Source organism: Saccoglossus kowalevskii, chromosome 13 (genome assembly GCF_978046115.1).
Source record: "Saccoglossus kowalevskii chromosome 13, keSacKowa6.1, whole genome shotgun sequence".
NCBI lineage: Eukaryota > Metazoa > Hemichordata > Enteropneusta > Harrimaniidae > Saccoglossus > Saccoglossus kowalevskii.
In genome coordinates, this window is record NC_140653.1 from 23,683,161 (window position 1) to 23,697,595 (window position 14,435).

The 14,435-nt window shown below is 36.0% G+C and overlaps 1 protein-coding gene across 3 annotated transcripts in view; it reads right to left on the minus strand.

The window, feature by feature from the left end:
• Window positions 1–1,684: 1,684 nt before the first annotated feature.
• Window positions 1,685–14,435, minus strand: part of LOC102805294 (endophilin-A2-like) — a 43,735-nt gene continuing 30,984 nt past the window's right edge. For 2 of the 3 annotated variants that reach the window (XM_085507090.1, XM_085507089.1), the window contains 4 exons: window positions 10,623–10,723; window positions 6,460–6,563; window positions 5,928–6,043; window positions 1,685–5,520 (listed from right to left, as the gene is read on the minus strand). In XM_085507090.1, coding sequence (XP_085363216.1) covers window positions 5,324–5,520; window positions 5,928–6,043; window positions 6,460–6,563; window positions 10,623–10,723 — 518 coding nt within the window. In that variant the 3' untranslated portion in view covers window positions 1,685–5,323. The remainder of the gene's footprint in view (window positions 5,521–5,927; window positions 6,044–6,459; window positions 6,564–10,622; window positions 10,724–14,435) is intronic. The other variant, XM_085507091.1, reaches the window with a different exon arrangement.

A 14,435-nucleotide genomic window follows, 5' to 3' on the forward strand; every position in this document is an offset into this window, starting at 1 on the left:
AAGCACATTCTTCATTCTTCCTCATACCACCAATTACCAGTAGAACTCCTTGGACAAATATGTCAAGAAAAAGGGTTACAAAGATCAAAATATTTGTTTTAATTTGTTGAAACCCTGTGCATGTAATAGAAAGAATTCTGGACAGTAAAAAACATGTTGGCCAGCTCAAACTCCTGCAAAATGAATGTAAAGAAATCCACACACAGATTTGTCAGTCTTTTGCATTCAATATTCTTGGAAATGCAGCCAGTTTGGAAGTGTCCAATCAAGAGTTGCCCAGATCCACAGGTCACCAGTACTTGTCAGTAAACAAAGCCACACACACACAAATCTAACAGCTGACGTAATTGGAGTACGCCCTCATACATCGCGTTTCAGATAAAAACGCTGGTAGGCTTTGTGGTCACAGGAGACCTTCACACGAGAACTGTAGCGTGAGGGGTGTGCTTAATTTTATATTGAGCTTTCTTGGACTTTGTTGATAGATTGTTTAATATCACTATGACCAAAAAATAAACCTGGTTGCACTTATGAAATAGCTCGGCATTCAAATACAATGCTCAGATTCAAATTAGGTACATGTGACACCATAAACAATAGTCAAAACTCTCAAAATCAGATCGGGTGCAGCCTAGCCTGACATGGTTGGTGACAGTTATTGCCGACCAATTCACTCGCTGCAAACCAATAGTATGCATTTGAGTGAATCAATCGTTGAGGGCGTAATAACTATTTAGTCTTGCTGACATATCAGAGATGAGGGATTTGTATCTAAAACAGGAAGCCTCTCGGCTGAGATAGCTCCGCTGTTATCAATGCACATTTCAATTAAAGAACAGAAGATATCATTAGAAAATGAACAATATGCATAGTATCAATGCAATGGGACTTGCTGTTTTCAACAAGAATTCAAAAATATCATTTTTCACCATAAATGATTGTGATTTTTAACAAGAATATCACTTTTTACCAAAAATGACAAAAATATTCACCAAAATTAGATAATTAAAGATATCATTACAAAATGAACAAATCTGAGTGAGGTCCACATGTAGTACTTATATATGTAATATCAAAGCAATTGGACTTGCGGTTTTTAACAAGAAGTTGAAAATATCACTTTTTACTAAAAATTACAAAAATATTTACCCAAATCAGAGAATTGAAGACATCATTACAAAATGAACAAATCTGAGAGAGGTCCACATGTAGTACTTATATATGTAATATCAAAGCAATTGGACTTGCGGTTTTTAACAAGAAGTTGAAAATATCACTTTTTACTAAAAATATTCACCCAAATCAGAGAATTGAAGACATCATTACAAAATGAACAAATCTGAGAGAGGTCCACATGTAGTACTATATATGTAATATCAAAGCAATTGGACTTGCGGTTTTTAACAAGAAGTTGAAAATATCACTTTTTACCAAAAATGACAAAAATATTCACCAAAATTAGAGAATTGAAGATATGATCATGAAATGAACAAATCTGAGAGAGGTCTACCCAAGGTACAAATACACCAAGTATCAAAGCATTCAGGCTTGTAGTTTTCAACACGGTTTTCAAGAAGAAGTCGAAAAAGTAAAACATTGACACGGACGACGACGGACAATCACTCATATGATAAGCTCTGCTCAACAAAGTCGACAGCGGAGCTAAAAAGACATTTGACAAAAATTTCACATCAAAGGGCTTTATTTATTGTATTATGTACAAACTATCTCTAAAGGAAAAAAAAAAGGAATCCTGTCCCTTTCCCCATACATTTGCACTTTGAGCTTCAAAATAAGAACATACATTTTTTTTTATTTATTGAAGAGTCATTTCAATGTCCAACCAGAATTATATATTACTATAATATATAATCAAATCATAACATCCAAAATTACAAGTGTTCAACATTTGAATTCTGTGGGGATGGATGAAAAAGTCTTGCATTTTACTTTCCATTTAAACATTGGTAGTTTATACTTTAGATTATCCTTTTAACCATCATCAATAATTCTTATAAACTGCACTGGTACCTGACTATTTGGTATAACCAACACCTAAAGCTATGTAGTATAACTACATCTAAACTTACTGTAAACCGTTATTTTCACAATCTAAGAGCATACATGATGAAATTGCATGAAAGTCAACACAACTGCTTGTTTTCAGAATTTTTCCAAGACTCAAACGTTTTTCACCATCAAAATGAAATACCATTGAAGGTTATTTGCCACCAGTGGTCATCACATGAGCTTACCTCAACTGAGGCCTGGTAAAACAAGAACTGTTGTCATACATTATGAGGATTAGTTTTAAATCCAGAAAAGTAGTATCTTTCTACATACTTCAATCTCTGTAACCACAAATTTCAAGATACATGCATTGATTGTTTGAGTCTAGAATCTAGATTACTTTCGTAAACAGTAGCAATCAGAGTTAACATGACTTGATAGTGATTTCAACACAGGAGTATAGGCTTTGATAAAGCTGGACCACTGCTTGTTACACTTACATGGCTAACAAGATAAACTAACTACGGTATTGTGCCTCGGCGTTTATTGTAGAGGTCTTAGAAAGCAGAGATTGATTATGCTAGTTGATTTAAACTAACCACACTCATCACATCATGTTTGCTCAAATTAATCGCAAAACACAGAATTGAGTCAGAATGAAGGTTGGTGCACTGTGATATCATTTGACAACAAGCATACATACATACATATTAATATCAAATACTGTGATGGAGCTAGTTTATGATATACTGTGGCCAATATGTTATTTTAATATCTGGGACACATTTCTGTATATTTAGTATCACTGCCATATAGTTTCGAACACACACTACACGATTAATACTGGTTGGATGAAGCCATTTTTTTCAAGAGTCTGTCCGGCTAAACACACTCAATTATTAATATTATGCCAAGTACACTTGATGGAAAGTAATCTAGTAGATATCAAACATCATGATATATAGACAACCCAAAAATTCAGTTGCGCAGGAATATAAGAGGTAAATTTTAAAATGTAGTGGACGATTATCAAAATAAAGGACCCATACAATTTACAAAACAATATAATACAAAAATACCCTTATTTATGAAATATAAAACAAATCACATCAAATTTAACATATATTTTATCATCATTTATAATAAAGAAATTTAGAATGTGAAAAACTTGTCAGAATGAAAAAAAAGAGAATATAATTATTGTACAAGTGTGTCGCCAAAACATTTAGTAAATTGTTAGAAGGCAGTACAAGAAAAAAATACCCGGTAAGTGTTAGGATCATGATAGTTGCATCTCAAAATAAGGAGAATGTTACATGAAGTATGAAGCAGAAGCAAAAATACTTGAAGAAGATTAATTGAATATAGTACAAGTAGTATTCACACTATGGGATAAGACAAAACTAGTATCACCCCCATGTATGCAGAAAGAAACAAGAGCTAAACAGTAGGGAGTGACAGACAAAGTAAGGAATCTTTACACAATGTAATATGAAACCATATTTTTTCATAAACCGTACGATTTGTAAATTAATTAAATGGCGTGATAGTCTGTAAATTTACTGCAAAATACGCGTCTTACCACATGTTAATGTACACATGATTGAAGATAGGGTAATAGAATTGCACCTTTTTTCTTGTACTAAAACATCAGTTCATATTTGAAGGCCTGAGCTTTTTGAGTCCTGAAAAAGCATCTCAGTTTAAAGCACAGGATTAACTATAATTACACATCCCAGATACAAAGCAAAAACATTAAAGACTTAATCAATTGATAACAATATATCAAGTATAAAACATTTAAGATCATAAAAGTTGGGGGAAAAACATGTAGAATGGAAGAAAATGCCAAAATCTTCTCTTGTTATCCCAAACTGATAAAATAAAATTTTGTTTTTTTCTATTCTAACAAAATATACTCTATATAGACTTGATTTAAAACATGCAACTCACCATTCTGTCATTTCAAAACAAAGACATATTGCTGTGAGTCTGACCTATGTGTAATTGTATTAGGAAATCAACTTATAAAATTGTAGAATTATGAAAATACAATTATATATTAATTTGATTAGACATGAAATAATAATAAGCTATGTTACAGATATTACTATACTGATTGTAAGGACAGGAAATAATTTTGCTGACAACTTTGGTTCTGATTTGTAGGCAGTCGTGTATACAGACAATGAAAACACCATACTCCACTAGCTTAAATTAGTTTAGAGCACATGGGGACTGAGTTTAGAAAAGGCTTTCCGTTTTCTGAATAAAGTTCAATCTTGTTCCCCAAGACTCAATTGTGCAAAAAATACGTCTGTTATGTTGATTCTTTTGGTTTTCTCCTGCCTAAATTCACTTTTCGCCCAAACTCGGAAACAAACTATGTTGTCAGCCGTCATTTACTTGCCATCTTACTACATCTGACACAATTAGAAAGGAATTTATCGGTGTTAATTTTAATAAAACAATACAAACCCATCACCACCACTTTCTAACTTCTATTGAACACACTCGGCTCCACATACATGTGGCTTGATTGTGCCTAATGTTCTAATTTCTCTAATACACATATTTATGCTTACAAGTCTTATTTATAGTCAATGTAAGTCAAACTTATCTTCACAGAGGTTGAAATTAAACAGGAAATAGTAACAATAGGATTATTGTTGCAAATAATTCCACTGTTGCTTTTGATAGAGTCTACGTGCGATTATTATTATTATAAATTCTGAGGCATGCATGAACTAGGAATACTACCATTTCAACAAAACTCATGGGTATACAAAGCGTGTTAAAAAACATGAATAGTAATCATTGACCCCAGCACAGAATCATACATTTCACTCTCTGGGTCGAGTAGCATCTACCAGGAATACAAACAATGAATGGAACTAAATGTGCTCCAAAACTTGCAGAGTTCTTTGACGCCTGTTATTGTATCAATCCTTTATTCATCTCTGACAGTATTCTCGGGGGCAAATATCCAGGCATTTTCACCACCTGGCAACCATCAATCTGAAAACAAAGGCCGAAAACTCTCAGAAATCTGAACTTTGCTTTGTGCAACATATATTAATTTATATCAAACGTTGAGTTTGTGCTTTTCACCAGCTCTTTGGCCAGCGCTCCACAGCTACTCATGCAGAGTCAGTACTGTGACATAACTCTGCCCCTGAGAATACCATAATAGCTAATACGCCATACTGGGGAGGGAGAGGGGTGGAAATTCTCTAATATTACTACCAATGATGTCAGTTACTGTAAGTTTTGATGGAATGGCAGTGAAGTAAATCAGTCTATATATACATAATTACAAATCTACAACAATCTCCACATAATTGGTTGGAAAATAACCACTTTTTCCTCGTACAGTTCCTTCAAGCCAATTCTCATCTATTCTATTGGTAAGGGTGATCATATCTCCTTCTTCAAATCCAAGCTCGCCTTCGTTTTCAGGATCAAAGTCGTACAAGGCCTTGGCACATGCCGATTTCACTGCACCTGTACCTGAAATGTAATGTTCGTTTTCAAATTTTGGGCCATATACTTCATGTTGCAATAACCAAACATAGATGTTTATTTAAGCAGCTTAGTCTAATCTATACCAGGGATTGATGATATGAAGTCATGGGAATTACGACACAAAAAATCACAGACCTACATTTCTAGAACTACTAATGAGTGAGTCTGTGAAGGCAATGATTAGTGTCCATGTCAGGATGTTTTATGAGATTTTTACATGCCAGTTAAGTGATTCTCATAACGTCAAAATAAATAGCTGCTCGTAATCAGCCCAAGCACATCTCGAAAAATAGTCTAATCAGATGAATGAACTGATGTGAGTCCATAAGTTTGATTAGGGACTAATATTGCACAAAATGTTTGCCCATTGCCATTAATACAGAAGTACTTACCAGGTGAAGGAGATGTTATATATCCACTATCAGCACTATCAAAATTATCATAAATACCTTCTGTAACTTTTTTAGGTTTGCGTTCAGTCTTTGGACGACTATTCGCATCATTTACTCTGAGAATAGAACAGATAATTATTAAAAGTGATCTCTCTTCAAGTTGCAGGTAATGGAGGCTTATCAAAGATGCTGGATAGCAATTCAATGACCTTTTAGGTTATTACAAGAAGATTTTGAAAAGCAATATACATGTAGTGATATTGATCACAATGTAGCCATTGCTTCTTGTAGCAATACTTTGTGTAACGTAGCTATTTTTTTTAGCAAAACAGAGTCCCATACTGCAATATTGCCTTCCATTAATTCTTGCAATCACAGTATAGAAACAAAGAACCTTTTTTATTAATAATACAAAACAATGGTTATAACAAGCTACAAACAAGACTGAATGAAATGATACTAGACTAAAAATACCAAGTAAAACAAAAACATTTAGACAATCTATAGAGCCAATACAATATTATATACGTACCTGTCTTGAAGTTGAACAGCAAGTTCCTTTAATATTGTTAATGATTGTTCATGGTACTCTACTTGTGCTTCAGTCAAAGCTAATAACTGACTAACTTGTTCTACCTGAGAATACAGAAAATAATGACACCATGAAGTGACTTGACAACCTACTCGAGTAGCCAAGCTACTAAGCTTTATATCTAATCGCAGCATGGTTGATATTGTGTGAATCATTAAATTTTCAGACTTTTATTATCCCTTGTTTCGCGAACCTGCCAAATGAACAGGAGCTGAAAATGAAATAAAAATAAAATTTTATTTCAGCGTAAATTCTCATAATTTATTTTTATCTTCATTTTTTTCCCGCCCGCTGCATAACAAATCCAAGTTGCATTTTCGTGGGAGTATCATGATCAAAGTCTCGCGCAGATGAGAAACAAGGTTATACATAAAATAAAATTTTATTTCATTTCTTCTCTCCGATCCATGATCTCACTTACAATTCTCTGAAAATCACACAAATCTAATGGAAAAAAAGAATTAATTATATTTTTTTTCCGCCTTCCTCAAAAAAAAATGCCTTATAAAAACTCGAGAAACAAGGAATGCATAAGGCCTAATTTTGTGAGTGTCTCTATGACTCCAGCCATATCTTTTGAACGCCAGTGAAATGCCTACTGCTACAAATAATCATGAATTATTTTCTCAGACATAGTTTTTTTTGGTTATCTCTAAATTTATTTGCGTCTCACATTGTGGTTTCGTTTTTTCCTACTGTTCAGAATTTCTATAAACAATATTCCTTTAACATACACAGAAATGGAATGTTTTAACATTTCAATAATACTTCCTATGATCAAAATATATTATATGTCAGGGCTGAACTGAATTGTGAGGGGCTCGATTTTCCAGACAAAATGGTTTCATTTAAATTTAAGCGCACCAATGAGGTGAGGTAGGACATCAAGGCAATTGTTTTAAGCGCACCAATGAGGTGAGGTAGGACATCAAGGCAATTGTTTTAAGCGCACCAATGAGGTGAGGTAGGACATCAAGGCAATTGTTTTAAGCGCACCAATGAGGTGAGGTAGGGCATCAAGGCAATTGTTTTAAGCGCACCAATGAGGTGAGGTAGGACATCAAGGCAATTGTTTTAAGCGCACCAATGAGGTGAGGTAGGACATCAAGGCAATTGTTTTAAGCACATCAATGAGGTGAGGTAGGGCATCAAGGCAATTGTTTTAAGCACACCAATGAGGTGAGGTAGGACATCAAGGCAATTGTTTTAAGCGCACCAATGAGGTGAGGTAGGACATCAAGGCAATTGTTTTAAGCGCACCAATGAGGTGAGGTAGGACATCAAGGCAATTGTTTTAAGCGCACCAATGAGGTGAGGTAGGACATCAAGGCAATTGTTTTAAGCACACCAATGAGGTGAGGTAGGACATCAAGGCAATTGTTTTAAGCGTACCAATGAGGTGAGGTAGGACATCAAGGCAATTGTTTTAAGCGCACCAATGAGCTGAGGTAGGACATCAAGGCAATTGTTTTAAGCGCACCAATGAGGTGAGGTAGGACATCAAGGCAATTGTTTTAAGCGCACCAATGAGGTGAGGTAGGACATCAAGGCAATTGTTTTAAGCGCACCAATGAGGTGAGGTAGGGCATCAAGGCAATTGTTATAAGCGCACCAATGAGGTGAGGTAGGGCATCAAGGCAATTGTTTTAAGCACACCAATGAGGTGAGGTAGGACATCAAGGCAATTGTTTTAAGCGCACCAATGAGGTGAGGTAGGACATCAAGGCAATTGTTTTAAGCGCACCAATGAGGTGAGGTAGGACATCAAGGCAATTGTTTTAAGCGCACCAATGAGGTGAGGTAGGACATCAAGGCAATTGTTTTAAGCACACCAATGAGGTGAGGTAGGACATCAAGGCAATTGTTTTAAGCGCACCAATGAGGTGAGGTAGGACATCAAGGCAATTGTTTTAAGCGCACCAATGAGGTGAGGTAGGACATCAAGGCAATTGTTTTAAGCGCACCAATGAGGTGAGGTAGGACATCAAGGCAATTGTTTTAAGCGCACCAATGAGGTGAGGTAGGACATCAAGGCAATTGTTTTAAGCGCACCAATGAGGTGAGGTAGGACATCAAGGCAATTGTTTTAAGCGCACCAATGAGGTGAGGTAGGGCATCAAGGCAATTGTTATAAGCGCACCAATGAGGTGAGGTAGGACATCAAGGCAATTGTTTTAAGCACACCAATGAGGTGAGGTAGGGCATCAAGGCAATTGTTTTAAGCGCACCAATGAGGTGAGGTAGGGCATCAAGGCAATTGTTTTAAGCACACCAATGAGGTGAGGTAGGACATCAAGGCAATTGTTTTAAGCGCACCAATGAGGTGAGGTAGGGCATCAAGGCAATTGTTTTAAGCGCACCAATGAGGTGAGGTAGGGCATCAAGGCAATTGTTTTAAGCGCACCAATGAGGTGAGGTAGGACATCAAGGCAATTGTTTTAAGCACACCAATGAGGTGAGGTAGGACATCAAGGCAATTGTTTTAAGCGCACCAATGAGGTGAGGTAGGACATCAAGGCAATTGTTTTAAGCGCACCAATGAGGTGAGGTAGGACATCAAGGCAATTGTTTTAAGCGTACCAATGAGGTGAGGTAGGACATCAAGGCAATTGTTTTAAGCACACCAATGAGGTGAGGTAGGACATCAAGGCAATTGTTTTAAGCGCACCAATGAGGTGAGGTAGGACATCAAGGCAATTGTTTTAAGCGCACCAATGAGGTGAGGTAGGACATCAAGGCAATTGTTTTAAGCGCACCAATGAGGTGAGGTAGGACATCAAGGCAATTGTTTTAAGCGCACCAATGAGGTGAGGTAGGACATCAAGGCAATTGTTATAAGCGCACCAATGAGGTGAGGTAGGGCATCAAGGCAATTGTTTTAAGCGCACCAATGAGGTGAGGTAGGACATCAAGGCAATTGTTTTAAGCGCACCAATGAGGTGAGGTAGGGCATCAAGGCAATTGTTTTAAGCGCACCAATGAGGTGAGGTAGGACATCAAGGCAATTGTTATAAGCGCACCAATGAGGTAAGGTAGGACATCAAGGCAATTGTTTTAAGCGCACCAATGAGGTGAGGTAGGGCATCAAGGCAATTGTTTTAAGCGCACCAATGAGGTGAGGTAGGACATCAAGGCAATTGTTTTAAGCGCACCAATGAGGTGAGGTAGGACATCAAGGCAATTGTTTTAAGCGCACCAATGAGGTGAGGTAGGGCATCAAGGCAATTGTTTTAAGCGCACCAATGAGGTGAGGTAGGACATCAAGGCAATTGTTTTAAGCGCACCAATGAGGTGAGGTAGGGCATCAAGGCAATTGTTTTAAGCACACCAATGAGTTGAGGTAGGGCATCAAGGCAATTGTTTTAAGCGCACCAATGAGGTGAGGTAGGACATCAAGGCAATTGTTTTAAGCACACCAATGAGGTGAGGTAGGACATCAAGGCAATTGTTTTAAGCACACCAATGAGGTGAGGTAGGACATCAAGGCAATTGTTTTAAGCACACCAATGAGGTGAGGTAGGACATCAAGGCAATTGTTTTAAGCACACCAATGAGGTGAGGTAGGACATCAAGGCAATTGTTTTAAGCGCACCAATGAGGTGAGGTAGGACATCAAGGCAATTGTTTTAAGCGCACCAATGAGGTGAGGTAGGACATTAAGGCAATTGTTTTTATGACTTTAGTGAATTTTTAACCCTGATGTTGTGTTGGATAATTAAAAAATCACACATAATGCATGTCACGATTAGTTATACTATGACAATCAGTCAGTGTTTTTTTCTAGAAAAAAAACTGTAAGAGTGAGAGAGAGATAGGGTTCTCCCTACCAGGGTGTGGAGTTTTTGATAATTCTAAGTTAAAATAGAGCATTCTATGGCTTCCTTGGGACCAAAATTACTATCAGACAGGTCATACTTGAAGACTCTGGCCAAATGTGATCCCTGGTCAATCAGAATTTAATGGTTGCTAGAGGATCTGCTCCCCAGGGTAAGGGGGTGCATGGCCGTGGCACCCCTGTTTAAATAAATCCCTGCAATCAGTATATTTAACACTTGCATTGTACTACACAATGTATAATCAGAAATTGAGATCAATCAACTTACATCACTTTCCAGGAGATTTTGCATACCACTCTCGGCTAATTCTTTTGATTCTTCAAACTTTTCAGCAGCTTGCCTGATCTCATCTTCGGAAACATTGGATCCTGTATACACACGTAGCATGCAAGTCATCAATGAATGAGACAACAGAAGACAGATAGACACGTGTATGTATTAAAGCCATGCATGCATGCATTAGTAGTCTGTATGCTTTACTAGTATAATCTACTACCTGAGTAAAGCCTGGAATAATGGTACTCAATTAAGTGATGCATGGACACAGCTTGATGTTAGAATGTGGCTTCCATAGTATCATGGTTTTCAGCATAAAAATAGACTTGCATAATACAGTCTCTTGTTTATTTTTTGGTGTATTTTCAACAAAATAAAATAACATGGGAGTGTGTGAATGGCGAAAGCCAGGTTACCGCGAAATCCGGCTTTCACTATTCATATATTCCCATATTTTATTTTATTAAAAAAACACTCAAAAATAAACAAGAGACTGTACATGTATGCAAGTCTAGAATAAATACCGGGGGCAGTATATTTTGATCTCGCATGCAGTGGAGTAGTGAGTGTATTAAGTCATCACTGCATGAAATGCCGAGGGGATGGGGTTCATCACTGATCAAAAAGGAAGGTGTTTATTTAATAATATTGTATAAATTAGCGGATTTCTGATGTGAAATCAATTATAATCCAGTATATTAAACAAACAAGGCTTACTTGGCACTAGAGACATGGAGTCATGCAATGTACAGATCACACATACACTGTAACAGCACACATGAAAACAAACTTTCAACACTAAAGACTAGTTCTCCGAGATTTTAACTTTAATATAAACACATGGTCGGCCTGGGAGTGGCAGAATAATTATTGTTGAATTATTCCATTACACCCTATGCTAAAACAGCTGTAACCGACATATACACGACACTAGCATCTAACATATAGTGACATGGTGGAACCTTGCAAGCTATGGGGTGTGATGAGAGTTTAAAATTAATTGATGTTGAGCTACAGAACAAAATATATTACTGTTTCCATAATAGTCAAAACACTGTACCATGTACTATCATGACTGAATTCTTGTATTCAGGTAGTAGAATTCAATGAAACAATAATATACTTGATAAAATTGAAATCAAAAGATGAGATTATTGTGCCTTTTTAATAATCCACTGATATTTGTAATTCATATTTTGAGAAGTATAGTGGTTTGAAAGTACATGTGAGGCTACAATTACATGCATAGTTAAAATTTGAAAGCCCTATGATATATCAGAAAGGCTATGTTTGTATAAAGTACAAAATTCAATTTAACTAAGGAGCAAATTTAGTTTCCAATGATTAACAAAACTGAAGAGACAAATTGGGATTATGACTATTAGTTCATTGCCCATGCCCCTTTTTTTAATAATCTCAGAAAAGTTGCTTAGCAATAACACAATCTCATTTCATGAAGACAAGCACAGAGATTTATGGTTTCTATCTGGCTCACACTGTGACTTGAACACAACAGATCACACCACCAACATTGATTTATTAAAAATAACAGGCAAGAAAACAATTGTTGGTACAGAATGTTGACTATTATGCGAGGCAACGACAAGACCAAACACAAGTCACAAATACATACACGCATGTTTGTTGTTGTGATTTTATGTACTGAGAGCAGTTAAAAAATATTTGTTCAGCCTTCTTTAAACTTTTGACAAGTCTGTTGTATTATGCGTTATCAATTTTATTAAATGATAATTCCAATTTTCCATCAGAACACTCTGTAATTATTTGAGGCTTACAGATGGTCTGTCTTGTTGTAAATTAATTTACCTGCAGCTAAATGTAGGAAATAAAGTGGACAATTGTCATGGAGAAAGAAAAAAAAGAACACAGAAACAAAGTTAATATCAGTGTAAAGCGTGTACATTAAATGGCAAAATGGTGGTATGTGGTATCCAAGCAGAAAGCAACAATTGGTACTACAGTTGTGTTATTTAGGTGATTTTATTCATCTACACCTTTTCTGAAAATGAGAATGTGCCGCCAAGGTGATCATAAATTAGTGAGCATTGTATCTACAGTTAAAACTGAACTCTATGAATACACACGGGTAATGCAAACTGACGTGGGCAATTTTTATATCCCATGCTGCTCCAATCATTTTTTTAACCAGGAGAAAAGAATGGCCACAATCTTTTCATTCTTTGTGACACTATCACATTCATGGTTCCACTTCAATAAACGCTTGTCTATTGATTATCAATTAAACAGGAAGTGCCAAAAATTCTATTAGATTCATATCAAAATGTCTAAATGTTTCAACCATTTATAAACCAGTTAGGAATTGTGAATTGATTAGATGGGAAGAAATTTATCATTTCAGCCAGTTGGTCATACTGGCCGAGATCTTAAAATGACATATATACATACACTATTTCAGCCAGTTGGTAATACTGGCTTGGACCACAAAGTGTATATGTATATTATTTGAGCCAATTATAGTAAACATAATTATGTAAACCATTATGTATTGTTTTTGAACCAATTCTGCTAAAATCAGCATCTGGGGAAAAATTGGATGCTAGGATGGCATTCAATCAATGAACTGAAATTCAGTTATGGGGGGGGGGGGGGTTGTAGACACACAATAACACTTGCATTAAAATTGATGAATATGAGGCATAATACACACAGTATAAGATGTCAATATATGAAATAGCAATTATGGTATTGGAAAATTATTGATATAGCATTCCAGTGAGTGTATGAACCAACGCTTGCTATAAAAGATGGTCAGAAAGTTTTACAAAAGGGATATAAAATAACTCGCCGAGTAGTACCGTATTTGCTCTATTGGAAGCGCATCTACATAAACCCAAAACTGCAAATAATGGTAGATCATTAAAATATGCCTTGAATGTGCTTTCAATAAAGAAAATATGGTACAAACAATTCAGATATCTTGATATATTGTATTTGTTCTATTAGAAGCGTATCTCAACTAAAAGTGCTGATAAGATAAAAATTGCATTTATTTTATAGACACACCTCTATCATGTCTATGCGTAACTAATAGAGCAAATATGAAATATATACAGAACCAAGGGGTAACTAGCTCCAGTTACCACCAGTATCATAAAGTCAAGTGCATTTATAGGTCTGTGTATTAAAAGATGTAATTCATATATTGCTGTTTGCTGCTTGCTGCTTGCTTTAATTTGGTACACAGAACTTGAGAGGGAAGGCTGAATTGCAAAAAGACAATCAAGCAAGCCGATACAGAAATTACAAATCAATGTTAGAAACCATGTATTTGATTGTGAGCCCCTCAAATCAATAAATTGATTGTGAGCCCCTCAAATCAATAAATTGATTGTGAGCCCCTCAAATCAATAAATTGATTGTGAGCCCCTCAAATCAATAAATTGATTGTGAGCCCCTCAAATCAATAGCAACTTTTGTCCTGATTATGTTCAGAACACCATCAAAAAGAATCGACAAAGATTGCTGACTGATAAGTGTGTTCCAAAAAACTGGATGTCACCATGGCTGTATTCAAGAAGCACATGGTGATTTCAAGTATATTCATCACCTTATTGCAATCTCGGCATCACTCGGTGGATTATTTTATCCATTGTATGAATGATGAGAAATTAAAATAGCTACAATGGATGGCAGCTTGTATTATTTTACATTTAAACATTGAAGGACATACGAAAATAATCAAACCAAAATGTCTATCTTTGCAAACTGGGTTACTTTCTGACCATACTTTATAACACCTGCAATGTACAGCACTAGTTATGC